This window comes from Cervus elaphus, chromosome 28 (assembly GCF_910594005.1).
Source record: "Cervus elaphus chromosome 28, mCerEla1.1, whole genome shotgun sequence".
Taxonomy (NCBI): domain Eukaryota; kingdom Metazoa; phylum Chordata; class Mammalia; order Artiodactyla; family Cervidae; genus Cervus; species Cervus elaphus.
In genome coordinates this window covers 40,360,275-40,378,841 of record NC_057842.1, presented here as the reverse complement: position 1 = coordinate 40,378,841, position 18,567 = coordinate 40,360,275, and the positions used below count along the sequence as shown (strand labels likewise).

The window sequence follows — 18,567 nt, the reverse complement described above, 5'->3', positions numbered from 1 at the left end:
AATGGATCTTAGAAGTGTATTCTTTGTGTTAAAGTCAAACCTGTATTTATATTAAAAATAAACTTAGTCCTTTGATGCATTCCTTTATTGCTAAATATTTTGAAGATCCAATATCTTAAACATTTAAATTACAAAAGTAATGTTGTTTTCTTCTACCATATCCTCATGTCCCCCACATTTCCTTGTACAATTACAAATTGTGTGTGTGTGTGTGTGTGTGTGTAAGAAATGAAAATGAGATCATAGTTCACATAATGGCCTGAAAGTTTTTTTTTTTTCACCCAATAATATAATGACTTCCTTTTTTTTTGGGTAATATTTTTGGGGCTGTGCCATGCAGCTTGCAGGATCTTCGTTCCCTGGCCAGGGACTGAACCCAGGCCTGGGCAGTGAAAGCAGAGTCCTAACCACTGGAGCACCTGGGAATGCTCTTTTGGGTGTTCTTTAAGACTAAAAGCATGGGTACTTGCTGAACAAGCAAGCATCCCCTTGAGACATGACTTTGTATGACAGTTCATACCTTCATCTCACCTCTACCTTAGCATCAAAAGATAACTCTGGGCTTTGTGACGTCACAGGGAGGACAGACAACCATAAAACAGTACCCACTCATGTATCCCATCTCCAGCCAAAGACTTTTGCCAGTTTTATAACCATAAAGCGAGGGCTAGATTAAACAATCTTCCAGCTCTAAAGGTCGATGGCTCTACCTGATCACACCTGGCTTACCTGGACATTTTTCACAGCCCTTCCAGGAGCCACACCTCCCAAATAAATAGGACCCCTGATTTTCCAGTCAGCTCCTGTAGGGGGAAGGCTTTCTTCTAAGACTCGAAGTCCATCAATTATCATTCGGCCGCTGCTCTTTTCCCGAATAAATATCACCTTGATGGAGAGAAGGACAACAGCGTATCTTTAGTACATCCAAAGCTTAGTGGAAAGGCTGTGTTGCTTCTCCTCTCAACTGTGCTATCATTTGCAGTGCTGCAGAAGTTCTTTAAAGAGTAGTCCTTTCACTGAAGGTCAGGAATTTGTCTCTTCTTTTAAAGCCTGATTTAAAGTTACAGGCTTAATCTCTGAATACAGCTTATGATTAGCAGAGTTCTCTGTCCCAGCTGGCAGCCCACATGCTCTCGCTCCTAAATTTAACTATAATTAATTGTAATGCAGCTGACATTGCTTATTTTCCCCACTATACACACACTGAATTGTTTTGATATTTGGGTTATTCTACCTGCTGTATCCTTTCTTTCTAGTAATGCAGCTGACATTGCTTACTTTTCCCACTATACACACACTGAATTGCTTTGATGTTTAGGTTATTCTACCTGTTGTATCCTTTCTTCGTAACACATTTACTCTATTTTGTACCTTCCATAGCTTAGTCTATGAGACACTCAGCAATCATAGAAAATTTAGAATATTATAGGCAGTGGAAAAAAACCCAGTCAAGTGAAAAATCTTTAGAAACCAAACTTCAGCTTATACTGGCCACCAATCTTTTGTTTAAAATAACTGCACTAAAAATATTTGATCTGTCAAAAAATTATACTCAGATTATATTTCTTTTAAAATAATAAGCTTCAAGATTTTTATAATAAATTAATGAAAGTTTCTGAAACTGAACTCTGAACATATAGCAACAGAATTTGTAAATGGATGTTTCTAGAGAAACCACTAGTGGGGTATTAGAATGGTGGACATTTGCTGATAATAATATTCTCTGCCTTCAACTTACATCATGCCACAATCCATCATTGTATTTCTCCTGGCTTCTAATCTTCAGTTTCTTGTGGCCAACATTAAACATGAAAACCAAGCGGCCATGGGCTAAGAACAGGGTCATGAAGTCATTCTCTTCTTGATCTGAGACATAGAAAATCATCCCATGGGAGGAACGTGTTTTCAGACGAATGGAAAACTGGGATCTGGTAAATGAGAAGGAAAAGCTTACCACTTGTCAAAGAAGACTGTGATCTCTAACTTTCCAAGACAATACAGCGTAAGGAAGAATAAAGCCATCTGATCTAATCCCAAGCAACGTTACTTCTAATTACACCTTATTATTATTAGTGAATATTGGGTAAGCACTGCTAATTCAAAAATGTAAATCCTTCTCCATTTCCTCATACAACAGGGATAAATTCCACATTCTTAAGAAAGTGTTGTTTCAGTAAATGCTGAAGAAAATGTGGAGAAAAGGGAACCCTCTGGCACTGCTGGTGGGAATGTAAACTGATACAGCCACTATGGAGAACAGTGTGGCGATTTCTTAAAAAACTAGGAATAAAACTACCATATGCATGCGTGCTAAGTCACTTCAGTAGTGTCTGACTCTTTGGAGACGCTATGGACTATACCCCACGGGGCTCCTCTGTCTGTGGGATTCTCCAGGCAAGAATACCGGCGTGCACTGACATGCCCTCCTCCAGGGGATCTTCCTGATCCGGGGATCAAACCCACACCTCTTCTGTCTCCTGCACTGGCAGGTGGGTTCTTTATCACTAGCGCCACCTCAGAGGCCCAAAACTACCATATGACCCAGCAATTCCACTGCTGGACATATGCCCTGAGAAAATCATAACCGGAAAAGACACTAGTACCCCAATGTTTATCGCAGCACTATTTACAATAGCCAGGACATGGAAGCAACCTAGATGTCCACTGACAGGTGAATAAAGAAGTTGTGGTACATATGTACAACTGAGTATTCCTCAGGCATAAAAAGATAAGAGTTCGAGTCAGTTCTAGTGAGGTGGATGAACCTAGAGCCTGTTACTACAGAATGAAGTAAGTCAGAGAAAAACAGTTTTCATAAAATCACACATACATATGGAATACTAGAAAAATGGTTTTGATGAACCTATTTGCAGGGCGGGAATAGAGACAGGGCAGACACAGAGAACAGACCTGTGGACACAGTGAGGGAAGGAGAGGGTGGGACCAACTGGGAGAGTACCATGGAAACGTATACCTTATCATATCTAAAATAGATAGCTAGTGGGAAGCTGCCATATAACACAGGGAGCTCAAACCAGAGATACCTAGAGGATTGCGATGGGGTGGGGGTGGGAGGGAGGTTCAAGAAGGAGGGGACATATATATAATTATGGCTGATTCACATTGTCGTATGGCAGAAACCGACACAACATTGTAAAGCAATTATCTCCAATTAAAAATTTTTTTAAAAAAGTATTGTTTCAGGAAAGGATAATATGTCTTGCTTTGAAAAAATGATTGCACTTAATGTAGTAAAAATCTTTATGCTAAGGAAGCTTTATGTAGACAAAATACTTTACAGCCATTAATATGCATATACAAATTTGCATAGAAACAATATGATTTATGTACTATCTAAAATACACATTCAGTTTTCTCCCCATAAAAATTAATCAATGGATATCACATGCTATAAACAGCTACCAGAATGTGTAGAACTCATATAAACTTTCTAGAAATTCAGCTTTAGGCCACAGATAAGATACATTTATTAAGCTAATTTCCAGTTTGATTAACTCTGTATTTTTCCAGAAGAATACAAAATACTGATTCTGCCTATTAGGAAAATAGGAAATTAGGAGTTTCTTATTGAATCCACTGATGGTATGAATGTTTGAAAGAGCTAGATAAGAGTATCTGGGTGCTACATACTTTAAAAGAAATCTTAAATAATCCTAAATAACTTGGAGAGTTGTGAAACAATAGGAAGAGGTGATGAACTTTAGAGACAGCTTGAGGGTCAACAGAGACACAGTGCATTTGTATTTTTAGTGTCTTTCCTTATTAAACTTCCAGCAGTTCAGATGCATTCCCACTTACAGTCTGAAATCAATTTGTGTCAGAAAGGGAAGGTGACAGTAAGGTTAGATGATGAGTCATTTAAAATTTCCCCCATCTTCCTTTCTTTTATTGTCTTTTCTTTTTCATTAAGTACAGCAAACTCCTAGGACAGTGCTGTTATATGCACCTTACTTTTGGGAAGAAAGTCACAGAGAATGTTATTTATTGGGCAGTATGAATCATGTGCTATTTAGTATTTGTTTTGATGAAAAAAAGAACAAGACTAAAGCAGCACAGAAAAATTATAGGGAAACGAAGAACATATGGTAAGTAAGGATGAAGCCCAGCCATGGCATCAAGTTTCTAAACGGATAGTGTGTTACTTTACTTTTCACCAAAATCTCCTTTTAGGTGTTCAAACTCTTGACGGCTGTTGGCTGTCCCTCCGTACTGATAGGCGTGCTCTATCGCTCTAGGGCTGTTGGAAAGCTGGCAGTGTGAGTCTCTCGGAACATTCCTCTCCAGGAATTTCAGGCCAACAGGATCCCACGAAGGAGCATCTTTACTTTTCTCTCCCTGTAAGAGTAGGAAATGACTCATTTAAGGGATAAAACTGACATACTAGTAGCAAAAATTCACTTTTAATTTTTTATCATTAACAATGATCATTAAATAATTAAAGTGTATATTCTTTGTACATATTCCACTCGTAAAATATCAGACCTCTCCATTCCTCTACTACCATAGCAAATGCCAGCGATAGCTGCAGCAGTAACAGACGACAACGGAGTATGTCAACAAACCCCAAATTCCCATTCACAGTCTGGAAACAATTTGTATACTGAACCTATAGGGACAAGTGCTCTGAGATTAAATTAAATGCACACTTTAATAAATAGTGGAAAATGAAAAAATTGGCAATAAAGACCCCTGAGAGACTCAATAAATAAAATCCTCATATCATATGTAACAATACCACTTGAATACACATATTATTATTTATATATCCTGCATAAAAAGTTAAATACTTAGTAACATCTTCAAAATATTTTTTTAAGAATGTTTTGGGTGATAAGATATGTAGCAAACTTAGGTGACAGGATACAGAATGATTTTTAAAAATTACTTTGTGCTCTTAAAATTGCACTATTGATTTTAAAATTTACAGTTGTGAAACTACAGACTAATATTTAATGGTTATTTAGTCAATTTCTGAAGCAAAAGTAAATGCAAGTAAATCTGAAGATTCAGTCATTTACTCATTTATTCAAGCAAATGTTTACTGAGTACCTAATAGGTAGGAGTGAAGAAGAAAAAGAAAACCAATGTTTCTGTGTGCCTTCAGCAGGCAGTGTGTGGTGGGGAACAGAAAGGTGAGTGACATGGTTCCTGTTTTTTAAGGACTGAAAATTGATTTGGTTTTTAAACAACAAATTGGAAGATAGTTGGAGCTGGATAGGAAGGGCCTTAGATGACTTGGTAAAGGATGGGGTTTTGTATTTTAGGTGATGAGAAGCACCACAGGTCTGAAAAGCAGGGAGTGGCCTGATCTGATCCACTTGGGAAGAAATCTTGCAATAAAGTAAGGACGGAGAAAGAGGAAATGTTTGGAGCTAGGGAGAGCTGGAGAACACAGCGAGTCAGGTTGAGACGCAGGATCAGAGGAGAGAGGACAATTTCTGGTTCAGGATTGTAGAATGAACACACATAGCTTTCCCCCTCCCTAATTCCCATCGAAATGTCAGCAGAACTATACACATAAAAATAAATCCACCGTAGTCCTGGAAGTATGGGAGGTTTCTACTAGTCAAACAAAGCAGTGTGGAATTTCCGTAAAACAATACTGTAATACAGATTGGAACAGACTGACTATGTATATATATGTTTTGGTTGTGCTGGGTCTTCATTGCTGTGCATGGGCTTTCTCTAATTGTGGCAAGCGGAGGGCATGTAGAATCTTCCTAGACCAGGGATTGAACCCGCATCCCCTGTATTAGCAGGTGGATTCTTAACCACTAGACCATGAGGGGAGCCCAAAACACTTAATCTCATATGGGAAAAAGATAAGACCCCCAAAAAAGTCTGTGTTCTGGGCAAATCCAAGAAATTAAGGAAATACACATCAAATCCACAGTGAGATATCACCTCACACATGTCAGAATGGCTATCATCAAAAAGAACACGAATTGGTGAGATGTGGAGAAAAAGGTATCCTCTTACACTATTGGTGGGAATGCAGACTGGTGCAGCCACTGTGGAAAATAGTATGAAGGTGTCTCAAAAAACTAAAAATATAACAGAACTACCATATGACCCAGCAATTCCACTCCTGGGTATATATCCAAAAATTACACAAAAACTCTAATTTGAAGAGACACATATACCCAATGTTCACAGCAGCATTGTTTACAACTGCCAAGATATGGTATCAAACTAAAAGACCATCAAAAGATCAATAAAGAAGATACATACATTATACACACACACACACACGATGGACACTACTCAGTCATAGAAGGAACAGAATTTTGCCATTTGCAGGAACATAGATGGACTTGCAGAGCATTATGTTAAGTGAATAAGTCAGAAAGACAAATACTGTGGGGTATCATTTATATGTGGAATCTGAAAAAGACAACAAACTAGTGAATATAACAAAAAGAAGCAGACTCAGAGAGAGAACAAACTAGTGGTCACCAGTGGGGAGGGGCAATACAAGGGTGGAGAGTAAGAGGGACAAACTATTAGGTATAAAATAAGCTAAAAGGATATATTGTACAACATGGGGATTACGGCCCAAATTTTACATTAACTATAAACAGAGTACAACCTTTAAAAATCGTGAATCACTATATACTGTATACCCGTAACTTATGTAACATTATACAACTATATTTCAATTAAAAAAACAAATAAAATAAAACAGCGGTTAAGGCTGGCCTCACTGATCAGATGAGAGTTGGGCAATCCTTGAGGAGAAGCTGTCAATGCAGATATTTGGGGGAAGCATGGTCTAGGTAAGAAGAAAGCTCAAGGGAGGATCTTGAGGCAGGAGTGTACGAGGCTTGTTCTAGAAACAGCCGGTAGATCAAGAGGAGGAGAAGAGCGAGTGAGAACAAGGGCCTCTTATGACACTGTAGGAACTTCAGCGTTTACTCTGAGTGCAGTGGGAGGGCCATTTTGAACACAGAAGTAACATGATGAGGCATGTTTAAAAGGATCTGGTTGTGTGCTGAAAATATACTATTGGGGAACAAGGTAAAACAGGGAGGTCTGCTGGGAGGCTGTTACAGTAATTCAGATGAGAGGCGACAATGGCTGGGACCAGGATGGGAGCACCGGCACTTGATGGCATTGTTTACATTGGGCCAGGACGGAGTAGGGAGGGTCAGACTGAAAGAATGAGAAGGAATTGGACTTTCATTTGTAATGAAGGCAAATAATGTACATGCTAGGTGTAAAACGAATGAGAGAACAGTCATCAGTGACCGCAATTTAAGACTCAAGATTTTGAATGCAAAGTCACTCTAGGTGATGGCACAGATCAACTGTGGATGTGAGTGGTTAAAAGGAAGGTCAAGGAAGGAGGGAAAAACAAGGTAAGATCAGGAACCAATGATTTCTAGGATTGTGACAGAAACTAGAGGCTGTTATGCAACAACAAATGCTACTAGAGAATGATCACAGTAAATAGTATATATTTTTATATAAAATACAGAGCAATTTTAACCACTGTAATGAAAAGCAGTCGGAAGTAAGAGCAAAAGCTTACTCAAACTGTTTCTTTGGGAATAAGAACTGATACAACAAATCTGGTAAACTGCAATATCAGATACTATAGAAATCATATCTCTCATACAAACACAGTTGCAAATGAGTAAATTCAATAAAGCACCAGTGACTAGAATTGTATGTGTGGAATACAAGGGCAATCTAGAAGTTGGCGCAGCATTATCTTTTACCTTTTTATTCTGATTTGTTTTAGGCTTTGAGGAATTTCTTCCTTTTTTGTGAAGGAGAAACAATGGTGAAGACTCAATGGGACACTCATAAAGAGAAGTGTGGACCTTTTCAGAATACCGCTGGAAATCTTCGACCTCTACATCTCTATCCAACCTGTGTTTGTAACAGAGGAAAGAAAAATCTTAAGAATGTTGTTCAGAATTACATGATGAAGCTATGGAAGTCAAAGAACTTTAGCAATTAATGTGTGTGTGTGTGTGTGTGTGTGTGTGTGTGTGTGTGTGTGTGTGTGTATGTGATGGGTCTTTATCCATCAACCACTATCTTAATTAGAACCCTTTAAATGATCATTTAACCAATTAACCAACAACTCTGTGCCTGGCACCAGCACACTGACAGAGGAACACGCCTTCCCTCACCATGTCCAGGATGATGAGGACCTCATCGGTGTTACTTAATCTGTATTAAATTCCTCCCTTGATATTTCTGTACTCAGGGGGTTCTCATCATCTTTGTTAAGGATAAAACAACATGGCACTCTACCGAATGGGAGAAGATACTTGCAAACAATGTATCTGATGTAAAAAATACACAAAGAACTCACACAATTCAACATAAAAACCAAACAACTTGATTGAAAAAGGGGGCACAGGACCTAAACAGACATTTCTCCAAAGAAGACATAAAGACAGAAAATTGACACGTGAAAAGATGCTTAACATCACTAATCATCAGGGAAATGCCAATTAAAAACCACAAAGAGATACCACTCACCTGTCATGATGTCTATTATAAAAAAGACAAGATACAATAAGTGTTAGTGAGGATGTGGAGAAAAGGGAACCCTCACGTTCTGTTGGTAGGAATGTAATTTAGTGCAGCCACAATGGAAAATAGGCTTCTCAAAACATTAAAAAGAAACTACCATATGATCCAGCAATTCCATTGGTGGGTATTTACCAGAAGAAAACAAAAACACTGATTTGAAAAGATACATGCACCCCTAGTCTCACTGCAGCATTATTTACAACAGCCACAATATGGAAGCAACTTAAGTGTTGACTGATAGATGAATGGATAAAGATGGGGTATGTATATATATATGAAATATTATTTAGCCATGAAAAATGAAATCTTGCCATTTGTGACATGGATGGATCTAGAGGGTATTATGTTAAATGAAATAAGTCAGATGGAGAAAGACAAGACTATATGATTTCACTTAAAAGTGGAATCTAAAAAACAAAACAAACAACAAAACAGAGTCACAGATACAGAGAGCAAATGGGTGGATGCAGAAGGGGAGGTGTGAGTCCGAAATTAGTGAAAAGGATTAAGAAGTAAAAACTTCCACTTATGAATAAGCCATGGGCATGTAATAAACAACCTAAGGAATATAGTCAATAATATTATAATAACAGTATGGAGACAGAGGGTTAATAGACTTATCTCGGTGAGTACTTCATATATGCAAATGTCTCCTGAGAAACCTGTATGTGGGTCAAGAAGCAACAGTTAGAACTGGACATGGAACAATGGACTGGTTCCAAATTGGGGAAGGAGTACATCAAGGCTGTATAATGTCACCCTGCTTATTTAACTTATATGCAGAGTACATCATAAATGCCAGGCTAGATGAATCACAAACTGGAATCAAGATTGCTGGGAGAAATAGAAACAACCTCAGATATGCAGATGATACCACTCTAATGGCAGAAAGTAAAGAGTAACTAGAGAACTTCTTGATGAGGACAAAAGAGAAGAGTGAAAAAGCTGGCTTAAAACTCAACAGCCAAAAAACTAAGATCATGGCATCCAGTCCCATCACTTCATGGCAAATATATGGGGAAAAAGTGAAAGCAGTGACAGATTTTATTTTCTTGGGCTCCAAAATCACTGCAGATGGTGACTGCAGCCATGAAATTAAAAGACGCTTGCTCCTTGGAAGAAAAGCTATGACAAACCTAGAGAGCATATTAAAAAGCAGAGACATCACTTTGCTGACAAAGGTCTTTATAGTCAAAGCTATGGTTTTTCCAGTAGTCATGTATGGATGTGACAGTTGAACACATAAAGAAGGCTGAGCACTGAAGAATTGATGCTTTTGAATTGTGGAGCTGGAGAAGACTCTTGAGAGTCACTTTGACTGCAGGGAGATCCAACCAGTCCATCCTAAAGGAAATCAACCCTGAATATTCATTGGAAGGACTGATGCTGCAGCTGAAGCTCCAATACTTTGGCCACCTGATGTGAAGAGCTGACTCATTAGAAAAGACCCTGATGCTGGGGAAGATTGAAGGCAGGAGGAGAAGCGGGTAGCAGAGGATGAGATGGTTAGATAGCAACACCAACTCAAAGGACATGAGTACGAGCAAACTCAAGGAGATAATAGAGGACAGAGGAGCCTGGTGTGCTGTAGTCTATGGGGTTGAAAACGGTCAGACCTGACTTAGAGACTGAACAACAATCAGATGTCAAATCACTATGTAGTATACCTGAAACTAACATAATATTGTACATCAACCAAATTTCAACAAGAGAAAATTAATGAAAAAATAGTCATGCATTAAATTAATATAAAAAAGACTTCCTTAAACCTGTGAGGATGATTTGGGTATGTTGCTCTGTATTGTACCACTGACAGTAAGTACAGAAATAACCACATTTAATATTCACAGTTTGCTGTATGCTATGTGCTTAATGTACATTATCTCAATTAATCCTCATAACAAGTTTACCAAGTGGGCCCTATTATTATCTGCATTTTGCAGCTGAAGAAACAAAGGCATACTTAGCCGATGCCATACAAAAATTAAAAGGCAAAAAACTTACACACAAACCGTGTGTGTCAGTTTTTCAAGCACATGCAAGCATTTAATGACTACCCTCTTATGCCCCCAATATTTCATAGTTCTTTCATAGTTTTAATAAGGTAAATGTTTTAATTATCAACTTGAATGTCTTTACTGATCATGCAGATTTATGAATACTAAAAATACTGTACCTGGTGAAGTAGGCATTACTTATACATCCGGTGAAATTAGCATACTGGGGAGTGATGGGTGAGCCGCCGAAGTAGAACTTCTTTTCACCTGCTTGGGTCTGCTCCACTTTCCCTCTGGTAGGGTTCTTACTCCCAAGTCTGCTCTTATCTACTATCAACTCATATCTGCAAGGGAAAAAGCTTTTTTAAGCGCTACACAGCTAACGTATTGCTTGAGTTCCGTTCTAGGTTGTATGCTTTCTCATGGAATTGAGAAATGGAACATTTGGTTAATGACAAGATAACAAGTTGCCAGAATCTTTGTGAGGCTCAGGATAAAATGGATGAATATTTCTATATGCAGAAAAGGCTCTCCAAATCATGACTGGAATTTAAACCCATAGAAGCAGGTTCGAATGACTAGTCATCAGAAACTTCTTTTTTTTTTTGGTGTGGAAAAATCAGAACATAAATCGTGGTGATCATTTAATCATATTTGTGGGAAGCTATTTTCATTCTAAAGCACATTGATAGTGATTGGAAATGGCATCTTGAAATAACCTATTAACATTTTCTTTTAACGGGAGGGCTCCCCAGGAATGGACGCAGAATAGGAGCAGTCTGCAACAGAAAATACATTGCTTTTACAGAAAGAATTTTCCTTTTATGAAAGAGAAATACAGTATTACATACTTTAAAGATAAAGTTAAGACTTTTTAAAGTGAAGTTAAACTGTTAGTCACTCAGTCATGTCTGACTCTTTGTGACCCCATGGACTGTACCCACCAGGCTCCTCTGTCCATGGAATTCTCCAGGCAAGAATACTGGAGTGGGTTGCTATTTCCTTCTCCAAAGACATTTTAAAATGTGACCATAAATGTAACTTTCTCAATTGTTTAATTAAAACCTAATGAAATCTGTTGCTTGTTAAGTTATTCTATGTACAAAACACTGCACTCCATTTAGTTTAAGTGGTATGTACTGGTACTTCCCTCAAGGAAATTATAGCTTATGGTTTCACTGGGAAAATTTTTATATACTTGTTAATTAATTTTATAGTAATTTATTTGGCATGTTTTAAAAATTAACAGCAATTTTTTAAAAAAGTAAGTTGTTCCTTCTACCATTTTTTTAAACACTAGAAAGGTAATAAGAGATAGTCTATTATTAGTAGTGGTCACTGGACGAATTCATGTCCTACAGGTAAAGCCACCTGGTGGAAAGAACATAAAGTGAGGAGCTATACCTTGCTGGGGAGACGGAGGTAATGATGAAGTGGGACAGCCCATCATTGTACTGCTTATCTGCGGACTGCACCTTGATGCCCTTCACATCCATGATCACGGTGCCATTATTCAATGAGATGGAGAACATGTCTGACTGAAATGCAAGCACAGGTGTTTTAACAATGGAAGCCAGGGATCCACAAGGTGGACATGTTTTCAACATTTACTTATGGGACTGCTTAAAGGAATACACAACACAGCTTGAAAAATAATTTCTATGAACAGCAACAAGAAAATACTCTATTGCTTGGATTGTTATGTTACTTGTAAAAGTAGACACATTTCAGTGGAAAGAGGAATTTCCTGTATCTGAACTGAAAATTTCAGGTGATTTTGTCATGCTAAGGAGCTGCTATCCCAGTGTCAGTTACTTTCTTTACTCAAGCATGCTCTTCTGTCATCAGCCTCACTTTTGAAAAACCAGTATTTTAATTTCCTTGGGGAGGTAGTGAGATGACTAGGCAAGAGTTATTTTGCTTTTGTGGCTTTTAAAAATGTTCCACTTTCCAGCTGTGGTACATATACACAATAGAATATTACTCAGCTATTAAAAAGAATGCATTTGAATCAGTTCTAATGAGGTGGATGAATCTGGAGCCTATGATACAGAGCAAAGTATGTCAGAAAGAAAAACACCAATACAGTATATTAACACATATATATGGAATTTAGAAAGATGGTAACAATGACCCTATATGTGAGACAGCAAAAGAGACACAGATGTAAAGAACAGATTTTTGGACTCTGTGGGAGAAGGCGAGGGTGGGATGATTTGAGAGAATAGCATTGAAACATGTGTATTATCATATGTGAAACAGATCATCAGCCTAGGTTCGATGCATTAGACAGGGTGCTCAGGGCTTGTGCACTGGGATGACCCTGAGGGATGGGATGGGGAGGAAGGTGGGAGGGGGGTTCAGGATGGGGAACACAGGTACACCCATGTCTGATTCATGTCAATGTATGGCAAAACCACTACAATACTGTAAAGTAATTAGCCTCCAATTAAAAAAAAATAGAAAAAAAAGAAAAAAAAGTTTCACTTTCCATCTACAGAGGCAGAAAAATTAAAAAATAGCAGAAGTTAACATATATTTTTCTGAATTTCTTTATTGTTTGGCAATATTCCTTAAAATACTGGCAAAATGATAATCTTCCTTTTCTTCCCCGATATGGGCCTCAATCTCTACAGTTAGATCTCAACATAAATAAGGTCACCAAACTTTTATAAATGTTATTTTATTGTTGACATAGTATTAGTATATCTTTGCCCAGTTCAGTTCAGTTGCTCAGTTGTGTCTGACTCTTTGCGACCCCAAGGACTGCTACCCATGGACTGTAGCTAAAGTTCTACAGCAAATTCAAAAACTATTTCATAAATTGAGTCACACATATGTTAGTACTGTACATATACACTGAGGTTCTTAACATATTTTGTGCTGTGACTTTTTTGGTAGTTTGGTGACACATATGGGCTCCTTCATAAAATATTTTAAAATCACTCAACAAAATATGTAGGAATACAAAGGAAACCAATTATATTGAAATACAGTTTCAAAATACCAAAACGATAAATATGTGATATATATGTACTTCTACATTAAGGCACTAAATAATCAAATCTAGTAGCAGACCTAATAACTACTTTAATTTAGAAGTAGCAATAAACAAAAATGGTATTTTGAGATATATATGACAACTATAACATGAAATGAAAAATACCTTTAATTCCTACTAAAGACAAAATCATAGGTACTGCTAATATTACTGTGGTTTGTTGCTGACATTCACAATTGAAGAAAATGCTAAATTTTAGTTAGAGAAAATAAAGATTTAATTTTTTCTCACCTAGTTCACGGACCCACTGAATTCTCTCGTGAACTCCTTAGGGAGGTTTATGAAGCCCAGGTTAAAAACTCCCATATGATATATTTACAGTATTTTACAAACTGTTTGAAATGAGACATTCCATGTGTGTAGAGGAGTCAAAATTAATCTGAATTGAAAATTACTTTTAATGTGCTTAGAAGGATTTTTAATAGGCAAAACAATTACCACAAAGAAGTTTCCACCACAAAAAACAAATACTTACCCCTGATGCATAATAGAACAGTAATCCATTTGGCTGTAATGTTCGGAAATTAAAACCTCCTTCAAAGCCATCAAAAAAAGATATTTTCTGACTTGAAGCAATGTAACTCTGTCCATTGAAATATGCTCTGCGAGATATCTGTATGCCAAAGAAAGTATGAATATAGAGTTTGTGTTATCAAATGCCTAAAATGTCCATTTCCTACATACCAAAGGCCTTATCTGCTAGCTCCTATATTAATAGTTATGTTTTAATTTCTGGCTTATGCTAGAATTCAGGCCTGTTAGCCTTCCTTCTGTATGCTACTAACAGATAGGGTTTCAGCTTGCCTACTTCCTCCATTGTGAGTGAGTGAAGATGCTCATGTAGCCTCTCTGGGCTTTGCAGCCCCAGCCATTGAAGGGTGAAGCAACTGGACAAGTCCAGAGGATTCCCATAAGCCTTTTTAGCTTAACGATCCTTCTGTCTGCTGGTGGCAGAAAAGAACCAAAGGTGTACATAGGATCACAGAGAAAAGAGTTTTTTCAGCTTTTAAGAGAGGTAAGTTTCTTGTCTATTTATTAAAAACCTTTCAATTGTGTACTTACGAGAGAGTCTTCTGGGCATCCATAGCCAACTCCCAGGGTTTCTGTCTGTTCTAATAAATTGAAATCTTTCTTTTGGAACTGGAAGCCCTTCATGCATCCTCTGAAGTTGATATCTAGGGGAAGGTGTGCTCTTAAGGTCCTGGAAAAGAAAATCAATCTTTACTGATACAGCTGTGATGATGATGGTGATTGAGGTGATGATGATGTCACCCTACATATACAGGATGTAAAATTTGATTTTATTTATAGTTATTTTTAATAGCTTTACAGTTATTTCCATTTTCATGTTTTCTTTCATAAGCACACAGTAATTTCTAATCTTTGCATACAGAACAGCTTTATTCTGCATGGGGTCAATATGTTTACTTCTTTATAGTTTTCAAGATCTTTTAACTTAAATCAGCTCATTTTATCTTTATAACAATTCAGTGAGTTAGATGGTGATGCTATTCTTTCCCTTTTACAGCTGATTAATAGGTTGAACAATAAAGAACTGACATATGTATAGGTCAAAAACTGTGAACTCTTGGCAGTTTCACATGGTTTATCTATAAAATGAAACTAAGAAATATTAAGTCTTTTTTTTCCTATGTCACAAGCAGAAAGTTAGGATTTGAACCCAAGTCTTCAGTTGTCCACTAATCCTACTTGAGTCATGAACTCACTTACATGTCTTATTTGCAACACAATAATCAACCAAGGATAGAGAAGTTTTCAATGAATGTTAGGACTTTGGAGCAATAGGAAAGTGAGAAATCCTTTATCTTTAAGATCAAAGATGGCATTTTGCTCAAAACAGTACCCATCACTATGTCTAATAAATAGGAAGTGCTCAAGAACATAGTATTGGATACTGAATGAATATGAAGTTAATTCTGAGTAAGTTATAATGACTTCAATGTATTTTAGATGAACACTGACCAAACTAAGGGGTAACAGTCCCACTGTATTCTGCTTTCACAAGATCATGTCTGGATGACATGCTAATTGATAGATTAAGGTGCACATATAGCAACCACAATGGTTAAAGATACCAAGTGACATGGCTGAAGGAATTGAGGATATCTAGTTTGGAAAAGAAGCTTAAAGTTGGAGGTCTTATCCCAGAAAAATTAGAATTTCTGGAGAATGATTGTGGGTAGTGACATTTATAAACATTCTCTAGGTCATTCTAATGAGAACCAGGGTTGTGACTGGACTGGAATATCCTAATGCTGTCTCTCAGTTTAGGATCTCTCATGCTATGAATTGATTGTATTAAGAGATAGTTAAATTTTTGAATATATCAGAATAATATTTCATTATACTTAATTTGGGTTTCCCAGGCAGTGCTAGTGGTAAAGAACCTGCCTGCCAAAGCAGGAGACATAGGTTTGATCCCTGAATCGGGAAGATCCCCTCAAGGAGGGCAGGACAACTCACTCCAGTATTCATGCCTGGAAAATCCCATGGACAGAGCAACCTGGTGAGCTACTGTCCATAGGGTTGCAAAGAGTTCACACAAATGAAGAGACTTAGCAGGCACACATACTTAACTCATGAGGCTTCCCTGGTAACTCAACAGTAAAGAATCTGCCTGCAAGTGCAGGAGACATAAGTTCGATTTCTGGGTGGAGAAGATCCCCTCGTGGAGGAAATGGCAACTCACTCCAGTATTCTTGCCTGGGAAATCTGATGGACAGAAAAGCCTGGCAGGCTACCGTCCATGGAGTCACAAAAGAGTCAGACACAACTCATTGACTAAACAACAACAACAACAACATACTTAATTCATATCTCCTGGGGCAGGCTTAAAATTTTGGTTTACTCTCAGTATTTGAGAGTTCAAATAACTCTAAACTAATACTAAAACAAAAGTAAATGGACACAACACTTCTTTGCTTTCACACATGCTCCACCTCTCCTTTGTGGATGAGAAATACTGCATTAGACTACTTTCTAAGAGTAATAAATACAGACTTTTGTAGATCATGTTTACCCGATGCTAATTTAAGGGGCACACAGGTATATGACTGTGTGTGTACTCCTGTACATGTGCGCAGAAGTATTAGGTGGGAGGGTCAAACATTTACTACACCACTCCTGGATGCTGAGTCCTCAGCCCAGTGCGTTAGGAACAGACAGCTCAACAAGAACAAAAGAGCTTACCTTGACCGTAAGATTTCTGGGGGAGCTCCTCCAATGTATATGTCTGTAAAAGGTATTTTCATCTTTTCATTATCCATGCTCTTGACATGTCGTCTGTCAACTACCAAAATCATTTTCTTATCATTGTGGTAAATGATTGAGATCTGGGAGAAATAATACATAATAAGTCCTGATCATTGCTTAACAATCAGCTTTTTGAAGACTGCTATGTATTTTAATTATTTAATAATAATTTAATTATTATTCATAATTATTTAATTATGTTGTAACATCTGGGCCTCCATGATCTTACACTTATTTGTTTATAAAATGGGCAATAGCTCTTCCTTCGTTACTCACAGACATGAAAACTCTTACTCATATTACCATAAGTTCCCATTTGCTGGAGAAGGATTCCATATCGATTCACAGCTAGCCCAAGAAAAATTGTTATGAGATCAACTTTTTAATTAATATTTTGCTCCTTTGAGGGGATTCAGGAAAAAAGTGCAAACAGGTGCCTTCTGGACCCTGGTATACATGTTGCCAGATGTCATTTTTTGGTGATATAATAAGCTTTAATGAATGTGGGAAAATTCTAGTCAGAGAAATAGTTAACATATTCTTCTATTGTAAACCACCCTCATGAAGGCTATGGACTTTGAACTGAAAAGAGAAATAAAGCCTCTACTCTGCATTTTAGTTCAACTTAGACGATACTATGACTTTTATATATTTTATTAAAGTATAGGTTTAAAGTAGTTGTTAGTAAAAACAGATGAAATATTAGTATACTGCACATCTGTGTCAAGACAGATGAGCATTCTTTGTGGGTTCTCATTTTACAAGAAAATCTGTGTTACTATTTTCTAAGTTTCGGAGAAAGGTTTAAAAAGGAAATACTTCACTTATATAAGTGAAGAATGGGACTCAAGGAAGAAGCAAAAACAAAATAGCTGTGTATCTACATTATCATTTTCAACAAATGTACAGAAGTGCCATCATAATCAATATATTGAATATCAACGGGAATCTTTTGATCAATGAAGCAATTAAAATGTATCTTCACTGACTCTTTTATTGAAAACTCCAATATGACAAAAATGTCCACTCTTTTGAAGCAAATGTTATCCTGGAGTTGAGTATATGAGGGCCCTTCATTGGTTTTTATATGTGAAAGTGTTCAGTTTAATTACTTTCTCACCTATCTCATTTGACCGTGTGATTAGATCAATAGATCCAAATACAAATAAAACAAAGCATTAAAACTGCAATGATCAGTACCTCATGGTATTTTGCATCATTAATTTGAGCTTTCTTTAATGTGTCTTCAAGATGCACAGGGCCATTGCTAAACCCAAAGTCATAGAATACATGTAGGTAACCATTGCGCATTTCCAGGCTGAAAAACATAGTCTGTGGAGAAGAAAAAAAGTTGTAGACATGGGAGTCTGCTATTATGAAAGAGCAGGTTTAGCTGAATTTGAGAAATAACACTATATTCTTTACTATTGAAACTGAAGACTACAGAAGTCTCATGAAATTCTTATTATGAAATAAAAATCACAACTACATCCAGATCAGCAGTTACATCTCATATACCAAAGTTTTAATATTCACACACAATTTAAAACAATTATCTTCTAATGTTTTTACTTGTGAATTAATGAAATTTTAAATTTACCTTATTGATTTTTAACAATCTTGAAAACAGAGTACTATAGGCCATATGTATTCAACGGCCCTATT

General features: G+C 37.1%; 1 protein-coding gene across 3 annotated transcripts in view; it reads right to left on the bottom strand.

The window, feature by feature from the left end:
- Window positions 1–18,567, bottom strand: part of LAMA4 (laminin subunit alpha 4) — a 141,991-nt gene that overhangs the window by 9,128 nt on the left and 114,296 nt on the right. For all 3 annotated transcript variants that reach the window (XM_043890041.1, XM_043890043.1, XM_043890042.1), the window contains 10 exons: window positions 18,103–18,234; window positions 16,840–16,982; window positions 14,692–14,830; window positions 14,105–14,242; window positions 11,973–12,106; window positions 10,748–10,912; window positions 7,743–7,896; window positions 4,169–4,356; window positions 1,739–1,928; window positions 730–885 (listed from right to left, as the gene is read on the bottom strand). In XM_043890041.1, the coding sequence (XP_043745976.1) occupies window positions 730–885; window positions 1,739–1,928; window positions 4,169–4,356; window positions 7,743–7,896; window positions 10,748–10,912; window positions 11,973–12,106; window positions 14,105–14,242; window positions 14,692–14,830; window positions 16,840–16,982; window positions 18,103–18,234 (1,539 nt within the window). The remainder of the gene's footprint in view (window positions 1–729; window positions 886–1,738; window positions 1,929–4,168; window positions 4,357–7,742; window positions 7,897–10,747; window positions 10,913–11,972; window positions 12,107–14,104; window positions 14,243–14,691; window positions 14,831–16,839; window positions 16,983–18,102; window positions 18,235–18,567) is intronic.